We start from the raw sequence: 17,311 nt of genomic DNA, 5'->3' as shown, positions 1-17,311 counted from the left end.
TTGTTTAAATAATTTACACTTTAACAGAAAATTATTCACTGAGACTTATTATTATAAAAAATTAATAAACATGACAATTATAAAGATAGGTAAGTATGCCTTTGCACAATGCAATATTTTGTCAATTTTGAAAGAAGCATCTTTGAATTGAATTCTGACATTTAAAAATTTTGATCTCGTTTCTCATATAAATTTCTTGGAGATTTTAATGACAACAAGAAATAATATCTAATAACTTAAATATAATTAATATCTAAATTTACCTGTCTCAACAATAATATATTCAAAACACATCGGGTATAGTCTCAGGTCTGTCTTTATTCTGAGTCTAACATTTGCCATAGACCTTTAGCATTAAGTAGAACCGTTCATATGGCATGACTATGAATCATGATTAAAAAAATTTAAAGCATACACACGTGTAAAGGGAGTTGTCAAGATAATGTCACTAGAAAGGAAAATAGAAAATTATTGAGAAAAACGTAAATTTGAAAATCGGATACAAAACAATATCTAAAGTGAAACCAATCTTGGCCTAAATCCAGGCTAACCGAACAAACAAGTACAAGTGCTTGTAGTCAATGACTTGTTTTTCCTAAGGTAGGCCCGCTCTATTATATGTATAAATGTCGCTGGACGAGTAAATAAGTACTTACAAAAATAAACATCCAAAACGCAACCCAATTAGAAAACGTTCGTTTTCTACGATGGCATTATTCATGAGCGTTTACAAGACATATATGTACGTTTACAGGCCTTTAAAACAGCGTCGCTTCGTATAATAAGCTGATAGAACTATTTACATTGCCCCTGTAGCATGGCATGCGCGACGCCGTTTTTATAGCGCGAAAAGCTATTGTTGTCTCGTTTCACGTGATAATGAAAAGCAAAACAGCAATAGTTACGATAAGAACATATGCTAGGTTCTTTTTTTGTGAAAAACGAGACCACGCCCACGCGCAACAAGTAGTACTCGCAAACAAAAAATAGTACTCTCATACAAATTATTTTTTGCAGATATCACCTTCATCAGCGACTGGACTTTGCATGGACAATATTTTTACCAATTTTGTGATGTCACATATGTGACTAAAGTTAAATGTTTCTGGGAATTTATTATATTTTCGTATGCATTATTTGTAAACCTTGTTTGTCTCAACGGATATTTAGATATGCACCTGTAAATAGGTCGATTTTGATACCACGTATTATAGGAGGAACTCGGGCGGCGCTTGGCGATGTTCCATTTCAGGTTAGTTATTAAGTCTTGATTTAATCTATATTATGAAAGGTCAGATACACACTTACATATATCACGTCTCTATCCCTCACGGTGTAAAAAGTGCTAATAGTCTCGAAAAACTCATGTCACGATTTTTTTTATATTTTCTATTCAGCGGCAAAGTCCCAATTATTAAACTGAAATTCTGATAGTGACAGGTTGCTAGCCTATCGCCTACAAGAAGAATTCCAAGATTATAAATTTACCAAACGAACGAAAATCATAATTTTATAGAACAAGTAGTTTAAAGGAATAAACTACTTGTTCTTTAAAATTATGGTTTCCGTACTAACTTAAATTTAATGTGTGGTGTTTTCAGGTGGCCTTCAAACAAAGTCGAAATAAGCGCTCTTCTCAGTACAGAACTTTTTGCGGAGGGAGCATAATAACACCAACAAAAATCCTCACTGCAGCCCATTGCTTTGAAAGTAGGCAATTGTGTGACCTCAGCAAATGTAAATTTTGGCAGAGAGAAAAGTACGAAGAAGTTAACTTTTATATTAAGACTATTACACGATACTTCACTGCAGAATATTACTGTAAGGTGTCATACCAATCCACCTAATATATTTTGCCTGAGCAACAGATACTATCGCATTTATTATAGGTATACTGAGGGGTAAGATCACCACATCACGGCCTAAGGGTATTTGTTTGTACTTTTGTTGTTTGTCTCTTTTAAGACTTGAATGTTGTTTAAAACCACTAAGAGATAAGCCATAATTCATCTGTACTAAATTCTTGTGCCTACGCCTTATATCGTCTTAGGTAGTAGTAGCGTCTTTAGGTATATATACATTTACCATGACCCAACATGGGTTAGATTCGCCTTCAAAATTGCAATGGTCAGACGGGAATCGCTCCGTATCACTCCGTGTGATAACCTAACTTACCCATTCCAGGATCATGGTCATAACGCGCACCCCGAGATTTTCTCCAGAGAGGTGAGGATGTAATCGGCATAAACGCCAGGAGGCAAAATAAGAACATATATACATACATATTACCATCCCTTACGGAATAAACAGAGCCAACAGTCTTTTGAAAAGGATATGACCACGCGCAGCTGTATGGTTTAATAACGGAACTTACTCATAATAATTGAAAGGTTGCTAGTTAATCGCCTTAAAGAAGAGTCCCAAGTTTATCTGCCTTTCTCTTGATTGACTTTATAAGACAATAATTAAAAAAATTGTGTACTTTTCAGAGCCGTCAGCTCGCACCTCATAAAAAATACATACGCCGTGGCTGGTACCCTCTTGAACGCAGAGGATCGTCGACAGCAAAACCCATCAAGCCAGTGGAAGAGGCTCTCAAGAGGAGTATACCCAGCTAGCTACAGGTTCCCTAGATCGGACATAGCTATCATAGTAAGACGCCATTTGACTTTCTATCTTCTCCTCGCGTAAGTGTACCTTATGCCCTTCTCTGTACTCAACACTATGTATTTTCCGTAGTTTTGACGTGAAAGACGGATAAACAAACGCACTTTATTATTTAGAATATTAATATGGATGCCAACTTACATAGGTTTTCCCGGATCTGCAAACAGAGACAACTCGTACATGTTTTCACTTGCCACGATCCCAGCTAACTTCTTTCGCTTAATCCACATTCATTATTCATCATGCAAGCTCGAAATATTCTTCTTTTTTTTCAAGACGATAAGAAAACCGTTCACAATAAACAGCTACGTTCAACCGATACCTACAGCGATCCGCCATGTAGAATATAATATGGCCTGCCAGGCTTCTGGCTACGGTAGACTGTCACATTCAGATCGCGACCAGGTAATATAGCTATTCAGTACCTAATATGCCAGATATGTATACCTATCTATATCATGATCATGTGCCGTGTGGTTCCCGGCACCAATAGAAAAAAGAATAGGACCACTCCATCTCTTTCCCATGGATGTCGTAAAAGGTGACTCAGGGATAGGCTTATAAACTTGAGATTCTTCTTTAAGGCGACAGGCTAGCAACCTGTCAGTATTTGAATCTCAATTCTACCATTAAGCCAAACAGCTGAACGTGGCCTATCATTCTTTTAAGTATGTTGGCTCTGTCTACCTCGCAAGGGATATAAACGTGATTATATGTATGTATCATGTATTACTCTTCCGTTAGGTATTGAATGACTGATAGACAATGCACATCCCAAACCGCTTGGTTGACTTGAAATTTGGTTTAGGATCCTTAAGTGGTCTAGGGGTGCAGCGAGGGACGATTTTCCTAAATTCCCCCTCGAACGGGATTTAACAGAGTTTTTCGTAATACGCTGTTACTGTGTAAATTTATATGCAATAAAGATATTACAAACAAACAAACGCTGGTGGAGCCGCGGCCTCTATTACTTCATACTAGTTAATTTTGATTACAACTAGATGCTTGGACTTCCCAGTGAGTAATCCAAAGATACTCGTGATGGAAATGAACCCTACTTCCTATAAAAGTTAATCTTACAAACTTTTTAGAATATTCTCTCAGGATACAACCCTAGAACACAAGGTATCTAACAAGACAAATTTGTATAGAATCAGCGATTTGATATTATGTCAGTCAGTATTTTAATTTAGACGTCTAAAGTTATTTTTGGCTTATAATGAAGTTTCTTAAATACTTTATTTAAAAATACCTTATTTGCTTTTCTCAGCAATTATCTCCATATTTATATGTGGCAAATATGCATATGATACCGACGATTTACTGCAACAGAATGCACGGCAAAAATATGTATCGCTTCGTTTGTACTTCATCGAGAATGCCTGATACTGCAAAAGTTAGTATAAATCATTGAAATACTTGGTATAATCCTTAGCGCACATATGTAGATTTTGTTCCCTTTTTCCTTATCCCACCTCGCAATCCTATTTGATACCGCAAGTTTATCAATCTGTACGAAAACCGACCGTGTAGCTTCATATTCATAAGTAATAGTGGTGTATTAGTAGCTTAATTTTTTAGAAACAACCCCTGCATTAAAACTCTCTCACGCGGTATTGTTAAGGTTGCCTGGAAGACCTCGCGAGCCCTCTTTAACAGAGTATCCTTTCTTGACTTCTTACAAAAGCTCTTTATTGTCCCTTTAAGTAGTTCTGTATCACTCACCCCCTATTCTTTATACGTAATGTCAATATGAGACAAAATTTAGGACAGCCGGCTACGCTGGTAAGGCTACATTGTTCTGCCTTAAAACTATCTGAGAATAAATGTCTAGTCATGCCACCTCCGTCGGGACCTGGTACAAGGGCCAGGCGGAACAAATCCTGGCTTGACTACGCAAAAAATGATATGCGTACCAATGATCTTAAAACTGAAGACGATACAGACCGGACAACGTGGAAAGACAGTATGTTCGTAAGTGGATTAACAGACTCCAAAACAAAGTGACGGAGAGTTCAAGTGGGAACGCACAGATGAAAGAAAGAGAGAGAGGGATGATTATTTTGAAGTCCCATGTCTAATAATTCATTATTCTAGGGAGATTCAGGCGGGCCTATAGTTTGCAAATCTACTGGCGATCCCAATGAAAAAGAAAAAGGAGTTTTAGTTGGAATTGTAAGTGGTCACCGCGTCGGTGTTGGCTCATTTTTCACAAGAGTTTCTTCGTTTACAAAGTTCATAAAAGCACACAGCCAAGCAACAAGGATATCTAATACTGTTAAGTCTGCTGTAATATTGACAATATACGCGGCGTTTTATCTATGTTGATCTGGTTTAATTTCTATATATCAACTTGTGAACAACCTTTGTGTATAATGCCTGGATAATTCGAAGTGTAAACATAAGTCACGTATCCCTTTAAGATTAGTCAGAAGCGATAGTCTAAGTAGAGATGGCTTCTATGATAGAATTTAGATTCAGACAATGATAGATTCCTAGCCCATTTTTACTAGTTTTCGATTTACTATGAGAATTTTCGATGACAAGGACATCAGCTTCTAACATTTTGAAGAATTTTCTTATTTTTTAGCTAAAAATGTATAACGTTGCCACTTCTTATGGGTCTAAACAAAAATATTTTTATTTCCAAGTTTTTTATAACGACAAACAAGAAATAAAACTAAACATTTATGTACCCAAATCATAAAACCATACACAGACAAGTAAACAGCAAAATAAAAGGTAGATTGAAGACTCGGTACGCGCCGTCAGCCACCCATTTGTCGAACATTGCAATCCTGTGGTGCAAGGATGGTAGGCCGATGTTGATGAGAACCGTGACCCCGACCAGAAGACCGCCTTGTGGATCCTCTTCAGCGGTACCAGTCTCGAAGCACACCAGACCAGCGCCTGCTGTTTCCTGTGAGAAATTGGGAATGGTCATCATGAAACAGCTCATAAACTGCAAAGCTTGTCATGTGGATCAGATAACTACCTGATATGGTGTGACTGCGGACCAGTTGTGCATCTTTCCCGTGCATGCCGTAAAGAGAAGCTAAGGAAATAGGCAATTTCATGAAGTTTAGCTTTTATCATGATTCAATATGGCTTAGGATTCCCTATGAAGGTGGCGGCCAGACGGGAGCCGTTACATTTAAAAAACTGACTAACCCTATCCAGGATCCTGATCCAAAGGCGCACCCTGGTCTCTCGGCCGGGAGAGGTAAAGATGTAACCGGGATTAACGCCATGATAAAGAAGATAATGAGCTGATGATTTTTGATATCTCTGCTAACACATAGCATGCAATGCAAGAGCAGAACTTCATCAGAAAACATTATTTACAAGCTTGATTTTGGTACATTTAGAGAGGTATCAGAGGTACCCGATTGCGTCTTACTCCTCTGGAGAGATGCCCGCGCCTTTAGCCACGATACTAATGTGAGTCCGCCTTACGAATTGAGAGAGGAATGGTGGTAACACATTACAAAAGCCACAATGAACCCTACAGGTGATCCACGAGTACCTATGTCCATTACTTCAGAAGTTTATTATTGAAAAGTAAAACTTACTGATTCAGCTTGAGCTATTTCGGCCATTGTGCATATATAGAGTCGACATGTTCTAAGCAGCTTTCGCTCGCATTTCTCCCGCGGTACGATTCTGTGCTGTTCCGTGAAAAGATATTTTTTGTACGCCCAGCTCTGTATGCAAGCATTAAGAAGGAAATACTATAAAATTATTATGTATCAGGCATATTATAACATCAAAATAAAATTATGGTGCGATAATACTCTTGGCAATGACTTTGAATGAAGAGAATCATGTTTACTTTTTAAGACTAACGTAAACCCTCGAGGTCACAATCTACAAGCATTAAAAATCAAACCTGTAGCATACCGTATAACGGCATAATGATATTTAGGCAAAGTGTTTTTCGCATAATTATTTAAAGCATAACTAACCCAAACTAGCCAAAAAAATAATTTATCCACATTTACCCGCATGTCAAAATCAACCATTAGCCCTTAGACCATATTATGCCAATATATTGTATGCTAAAACAGTTATGCCAAAAAACATTAAGACGATTTAGTTTTTGTGATAATAAGTGGCCCGGTTTGGCATTTATATGTCATTCAATGTTCACAGTACTTTTACCTTAGTTATCTTTACCACTGCAACATTACACACTCCGTCGTAATCTAATGTTGATTTAGCGTAAGGTATTTTGTTAACGATATGATTGAATTTCCACGGTAAATTAATTTCCTGAAAATATGTAAAAAATTTAATCATTTTTAAAATGAGTTTCGTTACCTCTTTTTGGGTATAAATTTTATACTATCGTCCAAAAAATTTTGGGCAATGTATTTTCAAATACAACTACCATGAACTGATAAACCACTAAAACGATCTCTAACAATTTTTGCATATGTTCATTTCTAGTATAGAGTACTTTTTACGTGGGCAAAAACTTATGAAAATATAAAAACAAGAACATACAATAACAGCAAGGCTGAAAGCAGGAAAACGATAGAATTTCTGTGTAAACACACGGGTCGGTATCCTCCACTGTTGTTCTGTGTCTGTAACGTTTGACGGATAGCGCTGTACGGTAAGCAGCAATCCGGCAACTATTTGGACCTCATTCAGCTGGTGTCTCAAACTGAAATGTCAATATTATTGTGAAGTATGGATTTGAATACAATATGAAATAATCTATTTATTTATTTATTATAGTGTATTCGGATGCATTGGCGCAATTACTATCAGATCAGTACAATTGCATATTGATCCGATTTACACATGCTTTCAAAATTTCAAATCAATTGATAGCCGGAAGGTGTTAAATTTCACTTAGGAAGATTTGGTGCCGTTTGGCACCAATAAAAAAAAGAAAAGGACCACCCCATCTCTTTCTCATGGATGTCGTAAAAGGCGACTAAGGGATAGGCTAGCAACCTGTCCTTTAAAACTCAAACAGCTGAAAGTGGTCTTTCAGTCTTTTCAAGACTATTGGCTTTGTCTACCCTGCAAGGGATATGGACGTGATTATATGTACCTATGTATGGGAAGATTTAACAAAAATTGTGACAGGGGAATTCACAGGTACCTTTACATAGAACTACTATGTAGGTAAGTGAATCTAAATAAAAGCATGGTAAAAACAATTACCGTTTTCTGTTCGAGTAAAAGCAATGTGCTGATGACAATACTCTTTGTCTAGTGATGATGCTCCCCGCGCAGAACGCTCTATACTCCATTTTCTTTGCACTGTACATTTTAAGCAAAAATACCTGTTGATACGAAATTGCATAAAGTATTAAATGTTTTTCTATAACTATTTATGTATTTATAAAAATTTTACACATCTTAGTGAAACCTTTAACAACAAATTCGAATAAGTAAACTTATAGAAAATATTGTTAGTACCTACTAATCTAATAAACTAATTGTCTTTTTCTATAAAGTAATTTGAATTAAGTGGAATTGAATAATATAATGATAATATAAGTTTAGTATAATAATTTATAATAATAAATCAAATATAAACTAAGTAATTATAAAAATAGATCGTTTGACGTTTATTAAGTGCTACGGACAAACATACTTTCATATGTATAATATTAGTATGGATATAATTAAAGAAAACTCGCTTACATGGTGCCTTAGATCTCCCAATTTTGCTTCTTGACTTCTAGCAATTCCAATTGAATCACTATAAAAACTAGACTGAAAGATTAGGAAAAACAATTAAAATTATTACCAAAGTAACAAAAAATAGAGGAAATCGAAATATTTCGACATATATATAAATCTTAATACATATATATCTAAATTGATACTTGTTTATTATATTATTAGTATTAGACAGAGCCAAAAAACTATAAGGCCACGTCAAGCTTATGGTTTAGGAATTAAGTTTCATATATCACCTAGGCATACCTACAAGTAAAATGCCAACTTTATGATACATCATGTCAATTTAATAGAAAGTAAACAAATGTAATATAACTTGTAGTTTCAGGCACTTTAGAATGGAACCATTCCATATATTTTTCATGATTGTCGTGACTCAGGTTCATAAAATTCACATTCCTCTAGTTGGCGATGGTCTAGCAACCTTTAACTATTTAAATCTCAATTCCATCATAAAGCCTTTTAGCTGAACGTGGCCTTTCACTCTTTTCAAGACTGTTGGCTCTGTCTGCCTCGCAAGTGGTATAGACTTCACTATAATATGTTTGTATATATATAATATTTATAGACATACATAAATATAATTAATATGAGGAACGAATGTTGAATTATTCCGCTGTTATGTTGGTGATTGCGCTGATAATAACAGAAATCACTTACATATTGCCTAAGTCCTTCAGGTTTTGCCGCTTGACTTTCAGCGAGTCCAACTGAGCCACTATATAAACTAGACTGAAACATCAGGACAGACAATTTTAATAGAATAAAGACTAATATGTCGTAAAAGGCGACTAAGGTCTAGGCTTTTAAACTTGGGATTCTTCTTTTAGGCGATGGGCTAGCAACCTGTCACTATATTTGAATCTCAATTCTATCTTAAAGCCAAACAGCTGAACGTGGCCTATTAGTCTTTACAAGACTGTTGGCTCTGTCTACCCCGCAAGGGATATAGACGTGATTATATGTATGTATGTATGTATGAAAGACTAATATAGAAGACGCCCAGGAATTTCGTATACATAATTTTGTTAACAATAACTTATACACAATTCTATCATTAAGCCAAGTAGCTGAACGTGGCAGATCAGTCATTTCAAGACTGTTGGCTCTGTCTACCCCACAAGGGATATAGACGTGCCAATATGTATGTATGTAATTTTGATAAAATATGGCGTATATATCATTGTGTACTTACCTAACAACAGAAAACTCTACTAACATTATAAATGCAAAAGTTTTTAAGGATTTGTTTGTTACACTTTCACAATACTTTGGAACGGATTACGTAAAACTTTTCAGTTATATAGCTTATACAATGGAATAACATATTAAGTTACTCTAATTCAGTTGCTTTATTGAAGTCGCGGGTTTTGAAAAAAGCTAACAGTAAAAACATATAACTAGATACTCATTTATTGTTTTTTCAATGTAGCGATTACCTCTTGTGTATGTAGTTGGCTGTATTTCTGTCGTACTTACATTGTAATATTTCATCTGCTTCAGCCTTTTATATCTATCTATGAAGTCTTCGGTAGTAGTTGAATATTTAGGCTAAAATAATAATAAATAATAATTCTACTAGAAAATAGAACTTTTGAAGTTGAATACGACCATTTCATTACTACCTCTTATGGATTAAGTAAATTTGTTCTACATCGAGGCATCCATAGTAGGCGAGTAAAGAACTTAAATTATATTTATTATTAAAAATAATTAATGCATAAAAAACTGAAAAACAAATTGGTGTAAGATACACGTCATCCATCACGTCTTTTTCCGTTATACGGGCTAAACAAAGCCCAGTCTATTATAGAATTCAGAGAGTTGGTTACCACACTTATAAGAAGAGAACTTGACAAGTCTTTTTTCTCAAGATACTCTTACAGTGAGGGAAAACATCGTGAGGAAACCTACACATTCATGCAACTGAATATGTAACTGTATGAATGATGAATGAATGTGATCCAATATGATTAGGTTCCCTACAAAGGTTGCGGAGGTCGTCGGAAGCCGCTTCGTGTAAAAATCTGACTAACCTAATCCAGGAACCATGGTGTTAGAAATCTGTCTTAAGTCGGAATCTTCCTACTAAAACGATATTATTATGATGAAAACTCACCTCGTAGGATTTCAATTGTTTACTCTTTTCATAATTATCTAAAGCATATACTACGGAAGAATTTAAAGGACCTTCCTGTAATAAAGCATGATTTTGATTAGCACAATTTATAAAGTGTAAAATAACGTGTAAATATATAAATTTTACACACATAAGTGATATCTTGCCGCGGGTCTCAATAAAATACATTTTAATTTTATGATCGTACATCATTTTTATTGATAATAAAGTATAAAAATAAATAAATCACAAAGTTTATGATTATGATGATAAATGACTACTCAACAATTTTAACGTTAGCTTATTACAATGATACCGAAATTTATCGAGTGTTTAAGATACAAGCATTTTCCCGCGATTTCTTCCGCGTGGTCTTCTCCTTTTTTTGCAATAAAAAATTTATTCTGTGCTCTTCCTCATGGTCAAGAATTAGCTATTAAATTAATTAGTACCAAATTTCATCGAAGTCGTTTCAGTGATTTAGACGTGAAAGCATAACAGATAGACAGAGTTACTTACTCACTTATAAATTAAGTACGATAGAGTGCGTACCCCTGGCCCGCCAGACTCCGCTTATATCGAAAAATCCCGTTAATTCTCGCCAGAATTTCGAGAAAATTTCTCTTAGCGCACTCATACACATATAAGGAACCTACATACCTCTGCATTGTCTATCACTCAGTTAAGAAGTAGTTCTATACAGGGTGACTTTTAATTCAACTGCATAAATTTAACTGTTAAGCCTACTTATCTAAAGAATATTTAAAAACGTTAAAAGAAAAATATCGGTTCATATTTCAGAAAGTACGAAAAAAAAATAAAAGTATCAAAATCCACGATCCTAAATACGTCTCACCCCGGCCGGCGAAAAGCGGCGCGTAAGATTCAGAGGTCAATGACACAATTCATTCAGCTGAGCGATCTCGACAACTCTGTACTTTACTTGACCTTGATACTAGAAAAATAATTTATTTTTCAGACATTTATTTACATGTTTAGTTTTAATTTCTTTTTGTAGTATTGGTCTTTAATAAAGCGTGTGACGTAGTTTTTGAAGGTTTTTTAAATGTGAAGATGATGACATTTAAGTTAAATAAAAATAGGCTCAAACAGCTCAGAAGCATGGGTATAGTCTATGTTTAAAAAGATGCAGTTGTTTTAAATGTCACCTTGTATGTATATTGATAAGGTTTTAATATAATTATCTTATATCTTGGGAAATATAAAAATAACTTACAGGTTCCTGCAATTTGGTTTGAAGATTACATTTACATCTCCGGCAGTTTGTATCTGTTAACTTAGCAATTTTCTGCAAGATAATATTTAATTAGTAATACGTGTTGCCCGCTACTTCACTCGCCGTAAAAGTTCAGCGATAATCTTGATAGAAAAAAGCTGCCCCTGCATTACCCCTTAGAGAAGTGGGGGTAGAAATTTTTGTTAACCAGTTTAATAGTTGGACCAAGCCTAATACATCTGACAAAACTGCATTCAAATCGGAGCAGTAGATTTTGCGTGATGCGAGTACAAACATACCTACAGATAAAAAATTCTAAAACTAACATTTTTGTCTTCGATCGATGGTTTTATATAGATATAGATAGTCATCGGTCAAAATCACTCCTCTTGTCCAGAGGGGTAGGTAGAGACAACATCAGTCCACTAGGCACGATCCCTGTATTCACATTACACAACTCTCTTCATACAAGCTGATCGGTTTAGGATATTTTTGAGCTGACCTTTCGCCAGGACATTCCCAATTTGAAACCAATTGCACAAAAATAATTACCTTTACGTATGGTAGTTGACTTCCGTAAACGGAAGGTAAAAGCAGTGTTGTGCATATTAAAAATATATATGTTTTATGCCCAAACACCTTTGAGAATCTGTAATGATTTGTCCTTAAAATAATATCAGGATCATAGTACGAAGATCACGATTTATTTCTATTCTTGTTAATTGCTCGTTGATTCAACACAATGAAGGGCAAATGAACTGACAGAATATTGAATAAAGTTTTTAATCCATAATATAAAAATAAAACCTATCATGAGATAATTATTTAAAAAGTTTAATTACAAAAAAAATATTTTCTTATACAAAATTAAAAGAAACATGTATTTTGCCATCTTTTACATAATACATTATAAAATATGTGTCGAAAATTCAGGCATTCATTCATAAGAGTAATTAAGGGATGTTTTGGTCGTTCCGGGTTGAATTATCGTTTTCGACCCCACATATCCGTTCCATCGCCGGTTTTCGCACACCTTTTTGCAATGGCCTCTTGTGGCACAGACTTCAAGTCATAAGCCCAGCCGATCCAAGCGAAGAAATCTATGAAAGCAGTAGTCATATTTAGCCTATTATTTCCTAATTCTGCCGCACGATAATCCCAGGGGTAAGTGTGATGGTAATTATGGAATCCTTCGCCAAAAGTAGCTAAGCTAACTGAAATATTCTGGACTGAAGCTATGCTCTTATCGTATGGTTTGTTGCCAAACATATGCGCTGCACTGTTAACTAAGAAAGTCATGTTAAGATTCATGACGTATCGCAATAGATTGATGTTCCAGGCCGTGCTGATGCTCTCGGCCCAGAAGTATACGGGCACAAATGTTGGCATAAGGAAGCATAACGTGCCTATAACTAGAATAGCGTATCTGTGGAAAGAAAGAATAAATCCCATTAAATTTTCCCTAGGCAGTGAAGTAATTTTTAATATTTATATAATATATACGGGAAAAATTGTTCAAAGGTTTTTTTTTATTAGAATTCAGACACTAGGTTCGAACGACCTTATTACTGTTACGATATGACCTTGGATATACTCTGCTTACTAACGATCAATGTGGAAATCCTTTGGAGAAACAGTCCACTTCATGCATTGAAGACGATAACGCCAATAAAATATTATACAAGATATTATTAGAGTCTAACGCCAACTTACTTCTTTTGGAATTTAAGCAATTGATTATTCTTAAGATCATCTAACGACAAGAATTTTCCTCTTGCTTTGACTTCAGGGTGTTTCTTCACCAAAAGCCAGCCTACATGTGAATAGAAAAACCCTCGTGTAGCATTGTGGGGATCAGCGTCAGTATCCGAATATTTGTGATGAAGACGGTGATCTCGAGCCCAGGTGAAAGCAGTGTCTTGGAAGGCAATAGAATTCATTATGAGTAACAAAATCTCTAAAGGCAACTTGGCTTTATAAGTCCGATGTGCCCATAGCCTATGAGCGCCACCTGTTATACCGATTTCCGCGATCACGTATAAGAAAAATGCTGAAACAGACCAAAAGGAAAAAATAAAGGGCTATGTAATGTATTTAAATACAAGAGGGTACAAAATCAACCAATCTTGCAAAGACTAGTCACCATATGCTCCTGAGGTCAATGCCGATTACGTCGTTATTCTGAGGAGGAACTCGAGGTCCACCTTTAATCGTTTTTATTCCTGGATTAAGTCAAGTTTCTGACGGCAAGGTTATATCATAAATCAAATTTTAATAAATGAGGAAGTTTCCACTCTACAAGAGCATTAGTTAGGTATAAGTCCAACTTAAGGGCGTACGTCAGAAACAATTTTTAGACCATGGCTGAAGCACGTCGGGCTCTGAAGCAACATAGTTAAGGATAAAACAAAAACATGATGATGATTTTGGGGGTATTTAGGTAGTAGGGTTATCAACGTGTATCAACGGTCGTGTTGTTTACGGCAATGTAGAATAAGACCAACAGAAGTCAATGACATAATTTCCATCGCCGCTATTCTTTTTTTCGAGCGATTATCTCAAAATGTACCTAGGAAAATTTATTACTACAGTTAATATTCTGAACCCTGGCTAGTTTTTCTGAGAAGCTATTACATCACAAACATAATAATTGGATGCATCTTAATAACTTCAGAGTCAAGATAAGTTCATACAGTGTTGACAATTTTGTATTTTACGACAATGTTTTGTCACTACAAATCTTTTATGATGATGACAACATTTTAACTTGGCAATCTTAAACCTATTTCAAACAAAATCTATTCAATGTCTTTAAAGTGGCAATTTCTTATATCTCATCTTCTACTCCATTTACATTCTAACAAGCCATAGAATCAAAGCTACTAAGAAACAGAAATTTAATTTTTTACAATAAATTTAGTAGCATTGTGTTAAAACGTTCGCATGGTAAAAGTTAACTGTCCTCACCAAATAAGATGGTAGCCCATTTCGCACAAGTAAAGCACAAGTAGAGCCCATAAACAGCTGATAAGTGCCAATAGCCGAATGTGAGCAAATTTCGATACACTATCTTGTATTTCCTCGGCCCTGCTTGTGGAGCTATGAGTTTAGTGAACTGGGGCTCAGAATGTTCAGACAAAACGTCACTGGAACCCTTGTTAGGGACCATGGTTGATACTCGATCTGAAAATTTATAAGATTGTTTATACATCTTCATATAAAGTATTTCGACAACTTTGGTTCATGCGACGGGGCCAAGTGTGCGGTCAACTTAAAAAAGGCATAGTTGAGAAAAAAAATTACCACCAATCAACGTTCAGCCAGAAACATCAGGATTTCTTGACTTAATAACAATTTTTACCTTCCTGAACAGTCGTGGTTCGACAAAGTAGTTAATTCACCTAATTGTTTCATGGTAATATTAATTTTTTTGGTTTGTTTTTGTAGCCCCTTGATTGTTGGGTTTATCAAAGATGAATGGAAACTACTTTATTTTAGAACGAATAAGTATAACCTTTTAATTAAATAAAAAGATGGAAGCGACCAAATGTTTTCTTTAAAAAAGCATATATATTATCAGCATTATGTATCTTCGTTAAAGTACTTAGTATCTTTTACCATTAAAAGAAGATGAAATTGAAAAAGATTACATTTCTTGACCGTAAACACTGTGAGTTACATTAAAAAAATCGTAAACTACATACCGAATAATGTACTGAAACATAAATCCACTCAACAAAGCACTTCTAATTTACTAAACACGCTACAATACACGAGTACTCTTAAAACCGTGGAGTACTAACTCCTTCAGATACTAACGCAAGAAATACCTAAGAAATGTACTTGAGAATATATATAGTAAATTGTGCTACATTGAAGCTTATTTGCCCTAGCGCGATCTTTTGCAAAGCAATAAGTTGCGAGTTCCAACTCATTGAGAAGGTTCCGTAGATAATAATTTGTACCTCACATACATTATGATCACGCCAATACGGGTAGTTCCTATTGGAATGTAAGCGGAGTTCAGACGGGCACATCTAACAGTATTGAAAAAACTGAAAGGCCACATTCAGATGCGCGGCTTAGTGATGGAAATTAGATTAAAATAGTCCCAAGTTGCTAGCGCATTGCCTACAAAAATAATTCCAAGTTTATCAACTCGTCCCTTAGTCACTCTTTAAGATATGTAGTAGTTCTATTATAAATAAACCACACGAAAGAGGATACTGATTTAACATTATGACCACGCTTTCTAGAGAGATAGATATAGACTAAATCTTTCCTCGATCCCTGCATAGTTCTTTTGCTTCACCAACAATCATAATCTTTTCATGGAAATCCGCCAATTCAAAGTTCTCTAGACCTGAACTTTCACCTGTACTTCCCCGAATAGATCAATGTATGTTTAATGTTCATCTAGGCCTTACTCTTCGAACGTTTGACATTTATATAATCACGTCTTTATCCTTTACCTAGCAACCTGACCAACGGTTCGATAGTTATCGCGTTATAAACACACATACTTAAAAAAGGTTATGTTGTAAATGTAATGCAACGCCCAAGTTGATTGGTAGACTTCAATTGCTTCGCTCGCTCGGTCAACAAGTTGTTCGTGATTCTGTGGACCTGCCGTTTACCCAATAGCGTACAACAAATCATTGCGTTCAGACAAGGGTGAAATTCAATGAGATTGCCGATCTAGCAGATCAAGTGCTGGATGCTGTATCACCGGATTAAAAGGAAACAGGAGTTCAAGACAATGATAATAGTAGATCGAGTGCGGTAGCGGCAGAGTGAGCAGTAAACCTAGTTTTAAATAATTTATTTGACGTCAACCAATGTTGTGTAACCAAAAGATATGGCAATTATTAAGTAATAATGTCCCATTATTGAATCAGTGAATTTGTAGCATTAACATCGCCAAATTGAAGTGTTAGCCAGTTGCCGTTTGTCAACAAGATCGCTCTCGAATTACAGAAAGATCCCAATCTGCTGGTTGATATCAGTTCGGTAATAAAGTAAAAAGGTGTGACTACTCGTATACGGAAAATGAACAAAGCAGTCAAAAAAGATAGCTAACGAATTCCGGAGTACTGGTCGCTTATTTGTTATTGACAAACAGGCTTAATTACAATTTTAACAGATACTTATTATCTTTTAATAGATAGTGTGGTATACACACTAATCACTGCCCGTATCTACTCGAAAATTTAAAATCTTATTCGGCTTTGTGTGCTGAAAACGAATCTAATACATCATACGGTTTCTATCATTGCGTACTGAATCTAGGGTTGCGTCGTGACTTTGCTTGGCATTTTATTGTAGCCGACGACACGAGGGCAATAATAGGTGTGGATTTCTTATCACTACAATATCATAGTAGATGTCGGAAATCAACGCCTCATGGACGGCAATAAAGTATTTCTTTGTGGAGGTGGTTTCTGGTGTATCACGATATCCCAGCAAAATTACCCAAATCTCACAAGGAATCCTTCGTACCCTACACTGTCCATCATCTCCGCACTACACCTGACCCAACCAGTCTCTTGGGATCCCCGTAGGCTTTAGGGTTAAGGCTTACGCCT

At 35.6% G+C, this 17,311-nt stretch overlaps 3 protein-coding genes across 3 annotated transcripts; 1 reads left to right on the top strand and 2 right to left on the bottom strand.

Moving 5' to 3' along the window:
- Positions 1-70: 70 nt before the first annotated feature.
- On the top strand, positions 71-4,995 carry LOC106135159 (kallikrein 1-related peptidase b3-like). The gene is made up of 7 exons (XM_013335387.2): positions 71-89; positions 1,215-1,252; positions 1,602-1,759; positions 2,490-2,652; positions 2,944-3,072; positions 3,938-4,063; positions 4,765-4,995. The coding sequence occupies exons 1-7, from the start codon at positions 71-73 to the stop codon at positions 4,993-4,995; spliced, it is 864 nt and encodes a 287-aa protein (XP_013190841.2).
- Positions 4,996-5,368: 373 nt separating this feature from the next.
- LOC106135151 (uncharacterized) lies at positions 5,369-8,386 on the bottom strand. Its single transcript, XM_060945626.1, has 6 exons — positions 8,332-8,386; positions 7,846-7,967; positions 7,174-7,336; positions 6,829-6,939; positions 6,240-6,371; positions 5,369-5,587 (listed from the first exon to the last, which is right to left on the bottom strand). The coding sequence occupies exons 2-6, from the start codon at positions 7,950-7,952 to the stop codon at positions 5,369-5,371; spliced, it is 732 nt and encodes a 243-aa protein (XP_060801609.1). The 5' UTR covers positions 7,953-7,967; positions 8,332-8,386.
- A 4,160-nt stretch (positions 8,387-12,546) lies between these two features.
- On the bottom strand, positions 12,547-15,557 carry LOC106135365 (acyl-CoA Delta(11) desaturase-like). The gene is given in 4 exon segments (NM_001312665.1): positions 12,547-13,152; positions 13,440-13,776; positions 14,694-14,909; positions 15,431-15,557. Coding segments are annotated over 3 exon segments (981 nt in total). The 5' UTR covers positions 14,896-14,909; positions 15,431-15,557; the 3' UTR covers positions 12,547-12,710.
- Positions 15,558-17,311: the final 1,754 nt, after the last annotated feature.

Source organism: Amyelois transitella, chromosome 8 (genome assembly GCF_032362555.1).
Source record: "Amyelois transitella isolate CPQ chromosome 8, ilAmyTran1.1, whole genome shotgun sequence".
Lineage (NCBI taxonomy): Eukaryota > Metazoa > Arthropoda > Insecta > Lepidoptera > Pyralidae > Amyelois > Amyelois transitella.
This window is presented reverse-complemented; position numbering and strand designations above follow the sequence as displayed.